Raw genomic sequence first — 17,428 nt, forward strand, 5'->3', positions numbered from 1 at the left:
TGGCTACCCTTGAGCATGGATTTTATTTAAATATGCCAAGCACCTGTGGGCGGTTCCAGAAAGGAAAGTTCTAAAGGTGTTTAAAAAGCCTTAGGATTCTACCTTATATTCTATTTCAGCAATAGTCTTCTAATTTAAAAAATATAGATGAGATATATATATGTGTGTGTGTCAGCCTCTCAGTCATGTCCAACTCTGAGACCCCATGGTCTGTAGCCCACCAGGCTCCTCTGTCCAAGGGATTCTCCAGGCAAGAGTACCAGAGTAGGGTTGCCATTTCCCTCTCCAGATATATATATGTCATCATATTACTTATACTACTTGTAATCTACAACCATTTATATTACAAGTCAGTCTTACCAGGTGGCACCTAGTGGTAAAGAACCCACCTGCCAATGCAGGAGATGTTAGACAAGGGTTTGATTCCTGGGTCAGGAAGATCCCCTGGAAGAGGGCATGGCAACCCACTCTAGTACTCTTGCCTGGAGAATCCCATGCCCAGAGGGCCTGGTGGGCTACAGCCCATGGGGTCGCAAAGAGCTGGACCCGAGTGAAGTGATTTAGCACACGTACACACACACGTCACAAGTCAAGAAAGTTAGACGTAGAGGGCGTGTAATAGAATGAAGCACAGTGACGGACACACCACCCAGGGGCTCGAGGGAAAGAACCGGTCCAGAGAAAAGCCTTGGCCAGTCAGCTGTCCATTCTCTTCTGCTCATTCCAGCCTCCTGGCCCTTGGAGACCGAGTCTACGGGGCGGCACACGGCTAGAGCCCAGAGCCCAGAACCTTGGGGAAAGGGGAGTGGGTGAGCTGAGCCGAAGGGTGGGGCGTGCCCAGCCCTGTCCTCAGGACCAGGCTTGGGGAGTGTCGGAGCCCACCGAGGCTGACGCTGCACAGCTGAGGCCCCCCGGCCCCGTGAGGCCCAGGGTCTCATGGCTGGTGACGGGGAGCAGACTGGACCCCGCCTCCGGGCTCTCGCCCTGCCGGATTTTCCTGTCCTCACTCCAGACATCAATCTCCGTATTTTAGCCCTACAGCCCGTTCTGGGGACTCAGACAATACCCATGACTTCACATCCGCTCACTTCCTCCCTGCCGCCCCCACCCACACCCACCCCTTCCTCCCCACCACCAAGAGCTGCAGGGCAGCGGCCCTTCTTTCCTTCCTGGACTTGAGTCCCTCAGCCGTCAGCGTCAATGGAGGTCAGGATGGGCTGCCCAGTAAAATATAAAGGAATGCAATTTTGGAGGCCTGTTTATCCTAAAATGTTATTTGTTCTGGTCTGATCTTCAGATTTAGCTGGGTGTCCTGTGCTTGCAGGTCACTGTGTATTCCCACTTATTCCCTGTAATATAAACAAGACCCCCTAAGTGCCGTCTCCTAGGCTGGGGACCCAGACAGAATTTCTTAGGGGAGTGAAGAGAGGCTGCTGGCCCCTCTGAGGGTGCTTGTACCAGGTCCCTGGAAGCGGGCTGCTCTCACCCTGGCGTGTCCTGGACGAGGCTGCAGCCCGTGGACAGGTTGGGTTTCCCAGGAGCCTTTCCCGGGAAAGGCTCTGGGTTACGGTGTCAGTCTCCTTCACTTGCGCCTCCAGCCTGAAGGGTTTTCCACAAACCAAGACGTGCGTCATGAGCATTCCATCCCTCTCGGCGTCACACGGGAAAGAGGTGCTTTGGCTGTGGACAGGCTGAGAGCATCCTGCTGGGAGCCGATCCCATACGGTAGCAGCTGCCAGGCAGTCTGGGCTAGGGTACCCCCGGGGGCACCGTGTTGAACCCCTTCTCTGTGCTCAGTTACACCAGACCAGAGCTCGGAGGGCCAGACTCCCCAGGAGAATGACCAGTGGAGATTCTGTGTTCATTCTGGCCATTGACTCTATTTTTCTACTTCATCCCAGTATTCTTGGGCTCCCCTTGTAGCTCAGCTGGTAAAGAATCCGCCTGCAATGCAGGAGACCTGGATTCAACCCCTGGGTTGGGAAAATCCCCTGGAGAAGGGAAAGGCTATCCACTCCAGTATTCTTGGGCTTCCCTTGTGGCTCAGCTGGTAAAGAATCTGCCTGCAATGCAGGAGACCTGGGTTCAACCCCTGGGTTGGGAAGATCCCCTGGAAAAGGGAATGGCTACCCGCTCCAGAATTCTGGCCTGGAGAATTCCATGTATAGTTCATGGGGTCGCAAAGAGTCGGACACGACTGAGTGACTTTCACTTTTTCAGGGCAGTCCAGTGCTTAGGACTTTGTGCTCTCACTGCTGAGGGCCCAGGCTCTGTTTGGGAAACCAAGACCACACAAGCAGACTGGCACTGTTGGAGGGAAAAAAAAGTTATTTAAAGAAAACACCCAGGATTCACTACGAATCTTCCTCTCAGCCTCTTCTCAGCTATGCGTGCTTACTGACATGTTAGTGGCCTCCATGTGCTGGGACCCCCTCCCTGAGCGGGGTGGGCACGCAACACCCTGAGGTGCCCGGAGGCCCCCTTCTGTCGATGAGAGGGCTAGGCTTTGCAAGGCTCCGTGAGCAATGGGAACCCAGGCTCTGGGAGCTGCGTGTGCGCAGGGTCTGCGGGGGCCGGGTGAGGGGCTGCCGGAGAGAATGTGGTGGGACTCTTGCCCTTGAAGCAGAGGAACAGACTGTCTGTGCTAGCAAACAGACTCCTCCCAGAGGCAGGTGGTATGGAGGGACCCGTTCTTAGCCTCAGCTTGCCTGTCTCCACAATGGGTGAGAATTCCCGTTTCGAGGGCAGGCGGGGCTGTGGACAGGATGTACCAGTCAAGTTGGAGGCTTCGATTCTGCTCTTGTCAGCTGCTATGAGCAGAGGGACCTGGGGCTCATCTCTTGAGGCCTTTCTCATCCTTGGAGGAAGGCTGTTGGACGAGATCCTAGTGGAGGGCCCCTTCAGCCCTGACTTTTCAGGCTCTGTGTGGCTGCAGAGCAGCCCCTGAGCGGCTGCCAGGGCCTGACGGTGGTCTCCGGGCAGGGTGGGGCAGGGCCGCCCCCAGGCCTGTGGGTGCACTGCCTTCTGCTGTCATCTGGGCTGGTCACCAGGGAAACAGTGGCTAATTAACCCTTGCAGCAGCCACAGAGCTGCTCAGGCTTCATTGCCCTTCGCTTTACAGAGAGGAGGCGGGCCCTCAAACGCCTTACAGAGGAGGGGAAGCCCCTAGAAACCACCTCCTTGAAAGCCCAGGCCTGTCTCCTGCCCTGGTACCCGCTCTGGGTTCTCTGATCGGTTTGGAAAGTCCCGGCGGAGAAGCAAGCCCCGTCCAGGCGGGCACGGCTCCTGCCCCCAAAGGGAGTGGTCTAGGTGCTTGCCAGCCCGGGTCCTCTGCCAGCAGTGACGCACCCCTACCCAGTCCCAAGGGCCCCGGGCTCTTGCCGGGCAAGAAGAGGCAACGATCCTGCTGCCGAGGGACAGAGTGTGCCCGAGAGGGGAGACGAGGGCATGGGGCCGGGGGCGCCCCCCACTCCTTTCCCTGTAGGAGCGGCCCCCGTCTGGCCGCGGCCGGACCCCAAGTTCACCAGCAGGGCCTCCTTGGCTCTGAAGTCCTGTGTCAGGTGTCCTCACTTGGGGGAGAGAAGCTGGCACCTGGGGGCTTGGAAGGAAGAGGGTGCAGCAGGGAGCCATGCAGGCAGAGTCCCAGAGCAGCTCTGGGCAGGGAGCTGAGCTTGGAGGGCTGCCCTTCACAGACAGCAGGGGCAGGGGAGTGCCCAGGCCTGGGGCTGGCACCGGGCCCCTGGGCACTCCTGTCTGAGAGTTCACCAGGCAGGGCCATTCCCCCCAGTAGGGCAGTGCCAGGGGCCAGGCCCCAGCGAAGGCAGGATGTCACCTGGCTGGGTCCCAGCTGGCGGGCCCCGGCGGGGCAGGGGGCGTGCTCGGGGAGACGTGTGCCCACAGGGCCTCAGTGCGCCGGAAGGTCGGACTCTGCCCGCCCGGACAGTCTGCAGTGGTCCTTCCCCATGGGGCTCGGGAAGGGGCGTGCCATCCTCTGGGAGAGGATGGAGCCTGCGTTTACATATTCTTGGCTTTAATCCACCTGCCGCTTCCGGTCAGCGTCTTCCTAGGAAGGCCGCTCCCCATGAGCCACTGTCGGGCTCGCCTTCCTTCTCACGAGTCACCTCAGAGCCTCCGAAACCTTGGAGGGAAGATTTGAAGACTCAGGGCCGATCACAAGCTTCTTCATTTCGTGCCAGAAGAAAATTAGTGTGTTTTGGTTTTGCCTTTTTAAGTCCTGACAAGAACTAACCTCAGCCAACCAGTCTTTAAAGCCCTAACTCGCCAGTTAAAAACAACAGCTTGAGAGGCTGGGATGAGGTGCTGTGGCGGCGGCAGAGCCACCTAACCTCCAGCCTCATCTCCTGGGCGTCAGTGGCGGGCGGCAGGACCAGGTCAGCCCCAGCCCTGGTTCCCGGTGTCCGGGAGGCTTGGGGACGGGACCCCGGGGCTCTGGGTGAGCAGACAGGCAGGGCCGGCTGGGCCCCTGCCTTCACGCTGCGTGGGCGCAGAGCGAGGGGGCTGGGCCTGGGAGCCTCATCAGCAGCAGGGCAGTTTGCTCTCCCCCATCTTGTCTCCACTTCCTGTCCTGGCATCCTGGTGGGATCAGAGCGAACCGGGCCTTGGGGTTCCGATTTATTAGCGGGGAGACCAGGCTCCAGCACGGTGCAGGGCCTGGCCCAGCAGATGCCTCACAGGTCCACTCGGTAGAACCGGGTCCAGAGCCCAGTCCACGCTGCGGGGGGTGTTCAGGCCGGACAGGCGGCCCAGACCTGGTCTCCCGCCTCTCCTGCTCGGCTCCAGAGCGGGGAGCAGGGGGCTGGGGTGCCAAAACACCGGCAGGGGTCTGCTGCCTGCCTTCCCTTGCGTTGCGGCTTCCTTTGTCACCAGGCTCAGCGGGACAAGAGCAGCAAGCAGACTTTCCCAAGCTGGTGGATGAAGCCCCCACCCCTCGCTAGGGTGGGGCCCAGCCTCCTAGCCCAGGGCCCCCCCACGCCCCCCCCACCCCCACCCCACCCCACCCTGTCTCTACGGAGGCCTTCCTGCTTGGGGAGAGCAAACTCAGCTGAAAACCCAAATCGGGACAGGTGATGGGAGGTAGACACAGCTGGGGAGGGAGGCAGCTGGGGGGCTGCACCCCCACAGCTGTACGAGGGTGTGGCCAGGAAGGGGACGAGGGCAGGCTGGTGGTTTGTTCCCAAGCTCTGAGCTGGGGAGAAGGACACGTCCAACTGCAATCCGGCTGAATCATAGACGCCCAAAGGCAGAAGCCTGCAGGGCCCACCCTGGTTGGGGAAATGCAGGCTCAGAGGCATGAGGGGATGGCCCAAGGGTGCACAGCCACCCTGGGGAGACCCGGCCCTGGGGCACTGACCTTGGGGCCCCTTGTCCAGAACTCCTGTCCCGCTGTCCCTGCCAGGGAACCTGGGCATCTGATCTCCACTTATCACAAAATCATGACACCAACAATTATTCCTTAATTTTAATAGACTGACTTTTAAATTTCGGTGCATTCATTTTGAAAGGAAACTTTGTATCAGTAACGCAAGAGAGAGAGAGAGAGAAAAAAGTATCCTTATTTAAGTCCATAGGGGGATGGCTTTTTTTTTCCCTACCCAGAAAAGGGAGGTTGGCAAATGTTAAAGACACATTCTGGCACCAGCTTGGGCCTTCTCCTCGTGGGAATCAAGGTGGAAAAAAAGTTCCAGGAGGCCCACAGAGTGGGAGGAAGGGCGGGGTGCTGTGCAGGAGGCCGGGAAGGAGCTGGGGGGCTTGGGGCAGGCCCTTCTCCTCCCTCTGAGTGCCCCCAGGGTGGGGAGCGAGGTGGCGGGCTTCTAGGGCCCCGGGAAGCACAGCAAGGCTTGGCTGATTCCAGGAGCTCAGCCTTGACCTGACTCCACACTCACTCGTCTTGCCCTCCTCCCGTGACCTCGCCAGGCAGCCGTGTCCCGATCACAGGCGTCCCTTGGGAGAGAGGGCCTCCGCCCGGTCCTGTGGGCATGGAGCCATGTCGTGTGTCGCCCAGCCAGGCACCCGCGCTCTTCTTGAGCATCTCCCACTGTCAGCCAACGACGGAGGCAGGCGCTGCCAGGGTCGGGGGCCCAGGGGAGGCGGTTTCCCAGGCGCTGAGCCGACTGACATCGGAGGTGCCGGGGCGGGGGCCACGGCTGCTGTAGGGCCCCAGCTGCAGAGGCTCTGGGCCACTAGATGGCACGCGTGTCACCAGACTGGCGGCCGGGTGGCCGGAGGACGAAATCCGGGAGAGGTCGAAGGTCTTAGTCCTGCTTCAGAGTCTGCTGCATCTTAGCTGTGTGGCCTTGGCCTGGCCTCAAGTTCTCTGAGATTATGAAATGCTCTCAGGGCCTTCCCTGGTAGCAGTGGTTAAGACTCTGGGCTTCCACTCCAGGGGCTGCGGGTTCAATCCCTGGTCTAAGAGCTAAAATCCCACATGCCACACAGTGCAGCCAAAAAAAAAGAGAGAGAGAGAGAGAGATGCTATGGGAGAGAGCTCTGCAGTCTGTCCTGAACGTCATCCGGGTGGGAGGCAGGGGTTGTGAGGCTCCAGCGCGAGGAGCTGTTGTTGTTCAGTTGCTCAGTCGTGTCCGACTCCTTGTGACCCCGTGGGCTGTAGCACGCCAGGCCTCTCTGTCCTTCACTGTCTCCTGGAGCTTGCTCAAACTCATGTCCATTGACTCAGTGATGCCATCCAGCCATCTCATCCTCTGTCATCCCCTTCTCCTCCCGCCTTCAATCTTTCTCAGCATCAGGGTCTTTTCCAATGAGTCAGTTCTTCACATGAGGTGGCCAAAGTATTGGAGCTTCAGCTTCAGTGTCGGTCCTTCCAATGAATATTCAGGGTTGATATCCTTTAGGATTGACTGGTTTGATGTCCTTGCAATATGTCCAGGAGGATGACTGGGGGGGATCTTTGCAAACTGAAGTACCAGCCCTGCTACAACAGTGATCATAGGCTCAAGGCACGTCCAAAGACCTTCCCCGTGGAGTCTCTTTGTGAAGTGACGTGATGTGTGAAGACCTCAGTGGAGTGACGTGTGTCCCACACAGGCAGGTATGCGTGTAGCAGTGTGTGTGCACATGTGCACAGGCTCACCTTCCAGAACAGGGCTCGGTCACCAAACCCTGGAGCTTCCAGCCAACCTTCCTGTGAAATCATGACTGTCTCCCCAGCAGCGGTGCTTCCTTCACCGCGCAGTTTCCAAGGAAGAATCCGCCCTGAGGACGTTGCCACCTCGGGGCGTCTGGCCTTCATCTCCTGGCTCAGTGCTCAGGGGCGAGTCGGGGCCCAGCGATCCCCCAGACCCCTGGCACAAGGTGGGGTGCCTGGCCCAGGAGTCTCCCTCACCCTCAGGTGCGGTCTCTCAGGAGTCCACCCTTCGTCTGAGGTTCCAGGGGTTATTTCACATGGGAGCCTTGGAAGGGCCAGGGGTCCCCAGGATGAACCACCACTGGAACCAAGGAGCTGCCTCTGGGTTCAAAAGAACTTGGGGCTCCAAGAGGGTGCAAGGACCGTGCCTCGGACTGGTCTGAGCCCGTGAACGGTGGCTGACGCTCAGGGGTCCTTTGCCTCTTGGGCCTGTTGAGAGCTGCCTCTGAAAGGCAGTCCCCTGCCAGGGGGTCCTTCCCAAAGTGAAGCGGAGATGTCTGCATGTGAAACCCGAAGTCCCAGTTCCCCAGACCCATCCTAGGGGGTCAGGAGCTGAGGAAAGCCTGTCTCAGGTGTGCAGGGCGAGAGTTTCAGAAGACCCAGTCTCTCCCACAGTTCAGTGATGGAGCAGGAAGCAGGACGTGAAGGCAGACCTGGGTGCTGGAGCTGAGTACCTGAGCTGGGTGCTGGAGCTGAGTACCTGAGCTGGGTGTTAGAGCTGGATGCTGGAACTCAGTACCTGAGCTGGGTGTTGGAGCTGAATACCCAAGCTGGGTGTTGGAACTGGGTGCTGGAACTCAGTACCTGAGTTGGGTGTTGGAGCTGGGTGCTGGAGCTGAGTACCGGAGATGGGTGCTGGAGCTGGGTGCTGGAACTCAGTACCTGAGCTGGGTGCTGGAGCGGGAGCTCACACCATTGTTTCTTCGGACATCACGTGTCGTGGAGGTCAGCTCTCAAGGTGCGGGATGACCAAGTATACCGGCCCCGCCCCCTGCCCCATCACCGGGAACAGCAGAGCCATGGTAGCCTGATGCCTACCGTTCTGGGAGCAGACGTGGGCCCAGAGCCCAGGACAGCAGGATGCTCCTTTTCAGGGCCGCAATTTCTCTCTCTGGAAAGAGCAGCGCCTTGAGACAGCCCCATAGGCTACAGCCTGGAGCATCACAGGCTCTTCTCTTCGGGCCTCACAGTCAGATACTTCAGAAGACCTCTCTGAGTTACCATGACTGTTCTCACCACCGCCTGGTCTCTGTGAGCCCCGATCCCACCGTCCCAGGTTACAAGGAACACTAGCCATTGTCAGCCAGCTCTCTGGTGAGATCTTTGCTCCCAGAATGGACCTCAAAACTTTCATTTTATCCACATTAAACAAATCAGGCGCTAGAAGATGCCTGGCAGCTGGCATCAGTGATTCCAGATCTCCGTGTGCTCCCTGCAGCCTGCGAGCTGGTCACCCACCAGCAGCATCCAGTTCACAAGCCAGGGCCCCCGAGTGGGCACAGTCGTCTCTGGGTGCAGGTGATGGGCCCCTGGGGCAGCTTCTCCCGGCCTGGGGGACCACAGGGCAGGGCACCCCCCACAGCCGCCTCTGGCCCAGACGGCAGGGCCTCCGAGCCCAGGGCTGCTGTCTGTCCTTCACGCTCTGCACCAAGCCCCATGCCTGGGAAGGAAGGGAGGCTGGCCCAGGGCAGGCTGCTGCTCCCAGCCAGGGAGGGAGTGGTGCGCCGGAGGGGGCAGGGACTGGCACGCCCCCACCCCGCCCCCGCCCAGGTTCCACCTTTGGTGACTCAGGCCGGTGGTTCCCACGCTGATGCAAATTGCCGAGTAAGCAGTCACCCCATCCCTGGGAAGCTCCCCACGCCCTGGGCCCCGAGTTCTCTGGGAGCCCTTGCTGGGAGGGGCTCTGTGCCCTCCAGACCCCAGGCCAGTGCGTCACGTGGGAAGGCCCCCTGCCACCTGCACTGGCTGTGGTGCCATCCTGAATGCTGTCCAGGAAGATGGCGGGCTGTGGTCTGTCTGCTCCCCTGGGCGGGGCCCTGGCTGGGTGCTGAGCGGGTACAGTGAGATGGCAGGAGAGGTCTGTCCCCGAGGCGTCTCCAGTCTGGGTTCTTCAGGAGCCCCTCACCAGGCCAGGAGGGTGAGGACCCCACGAAGTGGCCCCAGCTGGCTCTCACTGAGGGCCTCTGTGGTGACTCTCTGCTGGGCGTGTCTGGGCAGGAGGGCTGGGTGTGTCCACCCGGAGCCGGTTTGCCCAGCCCCACCTGCCCGGCGAGGCTTGGTTTCAGGATGGGCTAACAGGCAAGACACAGACCTTCTTTTCATCCGGGCCTGCCCTGTGCACCTCTGGCTGCCGCAGCCCAAGAAGGGGGGGAGATGGGGGATGCCTGCGCTCAGGGGCTTGAGGCCCCGGTCCAGGTTGCTTTACTGGGGTCTAGTTGCCCATAGGACCGGACTCCTCGCCTCTGAGGACTTTCCAATCTCAAGAGGGGTGGGAAGACAGCTTACGTTGAGGAGATGGGTTGGGGGGCACTCAGAGGTGGGCAGAATTCCCCACTTCTCCACGAAGGAAGGGGAGAGGGAGAAAAAATGGGTTACGAGAGCTCAGTCATTAGCTGAAGTGGGAGCAGAGCAGGGCCTGGCCCGGCGAGGCTCGCTGGGTGGTTCCAGTACAGAAACGTGTCTGTCCGGAGCCCCCCAGGTGTCCGCAGGCTGCTCTCTGGTCAGCTCTGCTCCCAGGCTCTCCCAGGGTTCTAGCCTCTGGCATGTTCCGAGACATCTGAGGCTGGCCTTTCCCAAGGAAGCATGAGATAACCAGACCACAGGGCACAGGTGCGTGTGTGTGCATGTGTGCGTGCATGCGTGTGTGGGGTATGTGTGTGCATGCATGTATGTGTGAGCATGTGTATGTGTGTGCATGTGTGAGCGTGTGGGGGCGTGTGCATGTGTGAGCATGTGTATGTGAGCATGTGTGTGCATGCATGTTTGTGAACGTGTGTGTGCGTGTCTGTGCATGTGTGTGAGCGTGAGCATGTGTGTGCATGTGTTGTGTGTGTGTGAACATGTGTGCGTGCGTGTGCATGTCTGCATGTGTGAGCGTGTGCGCATGTGTGAGCATGGGCATGCATGTGTGTGTGCACGCACATGTGAGCATGGGTGTATGTGTGCATGCGTGAGCATATGTATGCGTGAGCGTGAACATGTGCGCATGCGTGTGAGCATGTGAGAGCGTGTGCGTGCGCGTGCATGTATGAGCATATGTGTGCATGTGTGCATGTGAGCGTGTGTGTATGCGCGTGTGTGTGCTCACTGTCCTTTGTAGGCAAAGCCGAGGGCACTGCCAGCAGACCGCTGTCTGTGCGTGGGGTGAGCCGGGCGCCCCGGCCTGGCTAGCACTGAGCTGCCCGCTCCTCGGTCTGGCGCGTGGCTGCTCGGGACCCGCGAGGCAGAGTTGGGAAGTGCGCGGGGCGTTCTCCCTGGCCACAGCGGCTGTGAGGTGCTCCTGGCAATTAGGGTCTGGAGGCCGGCGCAGCACATATCCCGCAGTGCTCAGGGCATCGTGGACAATGAAGAATTGTCCTGCCCGCTTGAAGAAATAGGGCGCCGTTCCATCAGAAAGCCTGTGTGGGCGGACCAGGCTCCTCTGCCTTCCGTGCTCTGAGGCCGCCCCACCCATCCTGGGCCGCCCTGGGTGAGGCCTCGGGCCCCTCTTGTGCCTGAGCAGCCCGCGGTCCCGGTCTGAGCGCCAGGGCAGCCCGCAGCCGCTGCCCTACTATGAGCCTCACCCTGTGCCGCGCCCCCCACACCTCCTCGCGTCGTCGAGCTCTCCCTGCCGCCCCGCACACTGAGCACGCGCGCCCCCGTCCTTTGGGGCAGGTAGAAGAAAGGGGCGAAGGTCACAGGCTCCAGCTAGGATGCCGGCATTTGCACGTGCTGGGCTTGGACCCGGGGACCGTCGGAACAAGGGCCGGGAGTGTCGTCTCTGCGGACAGGCAGGCTCTGGGCTGCGTTTCCATTTAAGGCTCAGCCTTCGCTCCAAGGTGCCGCCATCCGCCTCCTCCCCAGAGGGGGCGGGGCGTGGCCTCCGGCCCGCCGCCTGGGGCCGGCTTCCTGTTTCTCACCTTCCGCCTGTCTCCCGTGTAACGCGCGGCCGCGCGGCGCAGACGCCCAGACGGCAGCACGCCCCGCTGACCTCTGTCCCTTCTGGTCGCTTGGCGCCTCCCCCACCTCACACACCGTTGGGCTTGGCTGGTTTGACCCAGTTTGGGGGTGAGCGCCGCGCCTGCCAGGGTGCACACCTGCGGTGTGAGCAGAGCGCACTGGAGCATCGTTGCCAGGGTGACCGGGGCTTCTGAGCTGGTGTCACCGCTGACCGGAGCTTGACCACAGTGGCGTCTGCCCCACAGGCTCTCCGTGCGGGGCGAGGGGGGCCTGGCCGAGGGCCGGTGGCTAGACCTGGGTGGAGGGGACGCACAGGGGTGCCCGACCACGCGTACACGCACACACACCCACTCATACTCACAGGGTGGGGCAGGCAGGCTCTGGGCCCCAGCTCACCCCGGCAGAGCCGAGTCCGAGTCGGCCCTGGTGCACGTGCTTTTTCCAGCGTGTGTGGGTCCTCTGGCCTCCGGGTGAGTCAGAGCCGGCCCTGCGGTTGGCTGTTCTGTTCCGTGAGGTCGCGCTCTTCCAACCCCCAGCTCTGCAGGCTCTTCCAAGGGCGCCCGCCTCCCCGCTGGGCTCACACGGAGCCCTGGGGACACCTCACCGTCCTTGCCGTTCGGTTGAGCCTTGCCCACCGCTCCCCTGATGCCCGTCTGACAGCATAGCCCTGGCCACCCTGTGCCCGCTGCAGCCCCGGGCCCGCCTCGTGGGCGCCGGGGGCCCAGGAGCAGGATAACCCCCTTGACCTTGGAGGGGTCCCCCAGAATGCTTTCTTGCCCTGGTCAGCAGGAGGTGAGGTGAGGAGTTTAGCAGAGAAATGACAATGGGAGAGTCCTTCCAGGGTGGGAGCAGTCCCCCGCGGAGCACAGGCGGCCTCGGTGATCTCGGGAGCTGGGGGTGTCTGCACAGGACACACGGTGGCAGGGCCGTGCCCGGGGACGCAGGTTCAAGCCCCACGGTTGCACTTCCCTCCGTGGGAAAGCCCCTCTCCTCCCTGAGCCCAGCTCCCCTCTGGACCAGGCCCTCTGGGACCTGGTCAGCAGCTGTCTAACCTTTTCTGGCTACAAGCCACAGTAAGCAGCACACCTTACACACAGCCCAGCCCTTGTACACGTGCTGCGCTCATGTCTTCTAATTCCAATATATATTATTTGATCCCATTTTTCTTTAAATGATGGTCACAGTCTGCTAAATTGATTTCCTAATCCATAAGGCGTCACAACCTGCAGTTTGAGAAGTCGTCTATGAGGCTGGTCAAGGTTCCCCCCACACCAGACATCCCAGGACCCTCTGAGCGTCACTGCGGCGGTAGCGGGCGGCAGATCCTGGGTGGGGACCCCGGCTGAGCCTCCCTCCACTTCTCCCCCAGATATACAATGGGACCCTCAAGCGGGAGGCTGACAACAGGCGCTTCAGCTCCTACAGCCAGATGGAGAGCTGGGGCCGGCAGTACCCGCGGGGCGGCTGCACCGCGCCGGGCGCCGGCAGCGACATCTGCTTCATGCAGAAGATCAAGGCCAGCCGCAGCGAGCCCGACCTCTACTGCGACCCCCGGGGCACGCTGCGCAAGGGCACGCTGGGTGGCAAGGGCCACAAGACCACCCAGAACCGCTACAGCTTCTACAGCACGTGCAGCGGCCAGAAGGCAGTCAAGAAGTACCCGGGGCGCCCGCCCTCCTGCACCTCCAGGCAGGACCCCGTGTGCATCCCATCCACCTCCTGCACCAAGGACCTGTCCTTCAGCCACTCCAGGGCCAGCTCCAAGTGAGTACCCACAGTGAGGGGCGGGTGGAGGACTGACTGCTGGCCCCGGGGTCTCAGCCTGCATGGGAGGCAGAACCCGGAGAGCGAACAGAGGCATCAAGCGTGTGGATTTTAAGGGGCCTCCGGTGATGAGCGGGGGAGGAGGGCAGTGAGGGGCTGGCTGGGCCAGTAATCCTCACAGTGTGTGCCTCTGACCAGCAGCCGCGGCATCACCAGGGAGCTTTGGAGGAAGGCTCCTCGGCAGGCCGCCCAGACCTCCGGCTCAGAGACCCTGCTGGGGCTGCAGCCTGCGTCACCAGCCTGCAGGCACTGCAGACTCTGTCGGGGATTGAGGCTCCCTGGGCTTGGGGGGTAATCCTCTCCCCACCTTCTGAAAGAGCAAAGGAGTGTGCCCTGGGGTCAACGACAAGAAAGGGGTGGGGTCCGTCTTACAGGGCAGAAGACAAAAGCTGGCAGGATCCAGCGCTGGGGAGCTGCCCATAGACAGCCTTGGGCACAGGTCGCTCTTGGGCCCCATGAACCTCGGAGCTGCTCTCGGTCCCCCCCAGGGTCCCATATTTGTTTCCTTGATGTTTGCTGAACGTGGATGGTCTGTGGGCGGAGCAGGGAGACAGCATGGACTGAATAGCCTGGGCCGCCTGCAGCTGCGGGGTTAACCGCCTTCCGCGGGGCCTGGGGGCACTGCAGTCCTTGTGTCTGACCCCCAGAGCCCTTCCAGACTAGGAGCTGGGGAGAGATGGGCTCAGAGGGGCCAGGTAGCTCGCCCAGGGCCATGCCACTGCCACACCTCCCGCTGCTCGCCACGCTGTCCTGGCCGTCACAGAGCTGGCCCTCTCCTGGCTGCCCGGAGGCCACACGGGTCGTTCGGATTCTTGGGAGGACTTAGCGGCTCTCTCCCTTGGAGACGGGCCAGCACCGCATCTGGCCCTGCCTCGTTTCCCCAAACCGGAGGCCCCGAGAGGACAGGGCGGGTGAGCCACGTGGGGCACGAGTGGCAGGCTGTGTGGAGGTGAGGTCTGACCGGCAGATGCTGGGCGGTGTTCTCCCGCTGCGGTGGGTACCGCTGATAGAGGTTCAGGAGCTCCTCTCCAGAGGCGGTCTTTCCAGAAACGGAGTCGGGCGCCTGCCGTGGACGGGTGTGAGGCTGGGACTCACGAGGTGCGGCTGCTCTAGAAATGCTGGGAGGATTTCTGGGGGCGGGGGCTGGGGCCAGGAAGAGGCTGCCCTGCTGTCTGTGGGAACCAGAGGCTGGGGAGGCGGCCTGCCCTCGGCACCATGGGAGCTGGAGCAGGTCCAGGAAGGAGGGGCTCCTTTCCCCAGGGGGGCTCCCAGCCGGGTGTCTGCAGTGAGGGGAAGGGACAGAGGCACCCGGGCCCTGCTCAGGGTGCAGCGTGGAGTGCAGTCTTGCTAGAGCAGACGTGAGTTAGGGCTGGAAGTGTATGAGTGATGGCAGAACCAGATTGTTGGGTTAGAACAGGATGGTTCTAGTTTTGTGGCTCCAAAAATGTGGATTATTGGCCATTTTGTATGGTTCGACCTAACACATGGCCTTGGATATAAGTTTGAGACTGAACTTGAACTTGCAGTATGGAGAAACTGCTGATGGGGACAGCACAGCAAACAGCGTGTCAGAACCGCTCACCTGGGAACGGCGTCACACTCTGGGTGGGAGCGGATGCTTGGAGAAGACAGCCAGTGGGGCTGGGTCTCATTCCAGTGAGCGTGACGTGGTCAGGAGGAAGGCGGTGACCATGAGGATGGGAGGAGGAGTAGGTGTGGGAATGTGTGTGTCAGAAAAGTCAGCTTGACTTGGGAATGGAGGGAGGAGGAAGAGAGGGATGTGGGTGGATGGCTAGATGGATGGATGAGGGATGGAGGGAAAATGGCCGATGGATGGATGGATGATGGTGGATGGAGGGATGGATGGAAGATGGACAGCAGATTGAGGGAGGATGGGTGGTGAAGGGGGGCGGGAGGAGGGGTGATGGAGGGATGCAGACAGACGCACAGGCTCCCAGCATTCTCTTCGGCTTTCCCAGCACCAGACACAGACGTGAGAGATGGCAGGGTGGGCGGGTGCTTCCTCTCAGGAGTAGGGCAGAGCTTCTCAGTACAGAGGTGACTTGCCCGGTTGGGCATGACCAGCCAGGAGGGCCTCGTCCCTGCAAGCACTCACTGCGGGGTGAGCCATCTGCTGCTCTGGGGGAGCTGTCCACTGTGGGAGCGGGGCCGGCCCCTTCCAGCTCTGGGGCGTGCACGGGGACCCCGAGCCCCTGCAACCCTCCGGCCCGCCCGTGCCCCCAGGATCTGCAGCGAGGACATTGAGTGCAGCGGGTTGACCATCCCCAAGGCCGTGCAGTACCTGAGCTCCCAGGACGAGAAGTGCCAGGCCATCGGGGCGTACTACATCCAGCACACCTGCTTCCAGGACGAGTCTGCCAAGCAGCAGGTCAGCAGCCGGGGGCCGGGGGGCAGCCTGAACCTGCCCCAAGCCAGAGGGGGGCGTTTGCTGTTGGCTCCTCATCCCCCTGCCCGGCTACCCAAGGCCGGGAGTGTGCCTGGCACTGCCCGAGGTCGGGGGAGCGTCTGTGGAGGGGACGCCACTCAGCTGTTGGTCGTAGAGGAGACCTTGGAGTGACAGCCACGGGCTCAGAGGAAACCCCTCCTCAAGTTCACTAGGGGAAGGACGGCTCCCTCCCCTCAGCGTCCTCCCTGCCCTCTCTGATTCTGCCTCTCTGTCCCCGTCTCTTTGTCTCTCTCTGTCTCTCTCTGTCTCTTTGTCTCTCTGTCTCTCTCTCTGTCTCTGTCTTTCTGTCTCTCTCTGTCTCTTTGTCTCTCTGTGTCTCTCTCTGTCTCTGCCTCTCTCTGTCCCTTTGTCTGTCTGTCTCTCTGTCTGTCTCTCCCGTGGTTGAGAGCAGGGCTGTCTGTGCCTCCCAAGCGTGGCCGGCAGGGAGGCCTCCTTGTGGCCCCGTGCAGCTGGCAGGCTCCCAGCGCGGGGTCCGTGTGCGCGGTTCCTGCCACAGCGGGAGGTGTCCCCACGGGGGTCTCCCCACCACAGGACTCCGAAGCGAGCCCCATGTGGTCCTCACCGCAGGCCCCCAGGAGGAACATGGGGCTCGGGAGGGGGCTGAGGGCTCCCTGCGAGGCAGCAGGGCGCCCTACCCAGTGCTGCCTTGGCCCCCGCGTCTCCCCAGGCTGCCCGTCTGTCTGGGCGTTTGGCTCAGAGTGATGCGGCTCTGGGCGGCGGGTCTCCAGCCCGGCCTGAGCCCTGCCTGGCGTGGCGCTGTCCTGCAGGTGTACCAGCTGGGTGGCATCTGCAAGCTGGTGGACCTGCTCCGCAGCCCCAACCAGAACGTGCAGCAGGCCGCAGCCGGGGCCCTGCGCAACCTGGTGTTCCGCAGCACCACCAACAAGCTGGAGACGCGGCGGCAGAACGGCATCCGCGAGGCGGTCAGCCTCCTGAGGAGGACCGGGAGCACCGAGATCCAGAAGCAGCTGACCGGTGGGGGCCTGGCCGCGGGAGCTGGGGTGGGGGCAGCTGGGGGCCGGGACAGGGTGAGGGCCGGGGGCAGCCTCAGGCAGACACCCCTGGAGTCCCACAGACCAGTGCTGGCCAGGCTAGTAGTGCCCAGCTGGTGCCCTGGGTATTGGGCCCCTCTGTGCGCCCATCGACCGTCCGTGTGGTCTGAGGTATCTGAGGAGAGAGGGCAGTGTGTCCAGGTGGAATCTGTGTTCGGAGAGGCGGAGACCGGGAGAAGACCCCAAGGGGTCGGAGCTTTGGCTCAGCCACCGTGTCCCGTTGACCCACACAGAAGCCCCAGTGCTCTGCCCTCGAAATCCTGCCGCCAACTGGCTGAGACGGGGCAGGGGGCACAGGGAGGGGTCAAGCGGGGCGGCCCTGAGCCTGGTCCTGCTGAGCCTGCGGTCCCCAGGGCTGCTCTGGAACCTGTCCTCCACCGACGAGCTGAAGGAGGAGCTGATCGCCGAGGCGCTGCCCGTGCTGGCTGACCGCGTCATCATCCCCTTCTCGGGCTGGTGCGACGGCAACAGTAACCTGTCCCGTGAGCCCGTGGACCCCGAGGTCTTCTTCAACGCCACCGGCTGCCTGAGGTGAGGGCAGGGGTCCAGCCAGCCAAGCCCGGGCTCAGAGGGGCTGGGGGTGAGGGCTTGGACGAGGCTCGGACCCCCACCTGCACTCAGGGGGCCTGAGCCAGGAGTCTGAGTGGAGACGCGTGGATCTGAGTGTCTGAACTGGCTCAGCCGCCCACCCTCCTGCACCCCACAGCCCTGGCTCTTGCGTTCTTGAAGAGCGTCTTTGAGATGCTAGTGTACTGACAGCCCCAG

General features: G+C 61.8%; 1 protein-coding gene across 1 annotated transcript in view; it reads left to right on the forward strand.

Annotated features, from left to right (window-relative positions):
- PKP1 (plakophilin 1) overlaps positions 1 to 17,428 on the forward strand; it is a 39,826-nt gene that overhangs the window by 12,397 nt on the left and 10,001 nt on the right. The window contains exons 3-6 of the mRNA XM_070768763.1: positions 12,690 to 13,084; positions 15,389 to 15,533; positions 16,379 to 16,586; positions 17,017 to 17,194. Of these exons, the coding sequence (XP_070624864.1) occupies positions 12,690 to 13,084; positions 15,389 to 15,533; positions 16,379 to 16,586; positions 17,017 to 17,194 (926 nt within the window). The remainder of the gene's footprint in view (positions 1 to 12,689; positions 13,085 to 15,388; positions 15,534 to 16,378; positions 16,587 to 17,016; positions 17,195 to 17,428) is intronic.

This window comes from Bos indicus, chromosome 16, assembly GCF_029378745.1.
Source record: "Bos indicus isolate NIAB-ARS_2022 breed Sahiwal x Tharparkar chromosome 16, NIAB-ARS_B.indTharparkar_mat_pri_1.0, whole genome shotgun sequence".
Taxonomy (NCBI): domain Eukaryota; kingdom Metazoa; phylum Chordata; class Mammalia; order Artiodactyla; family Bovidae; genus Bos; species Bos indicus.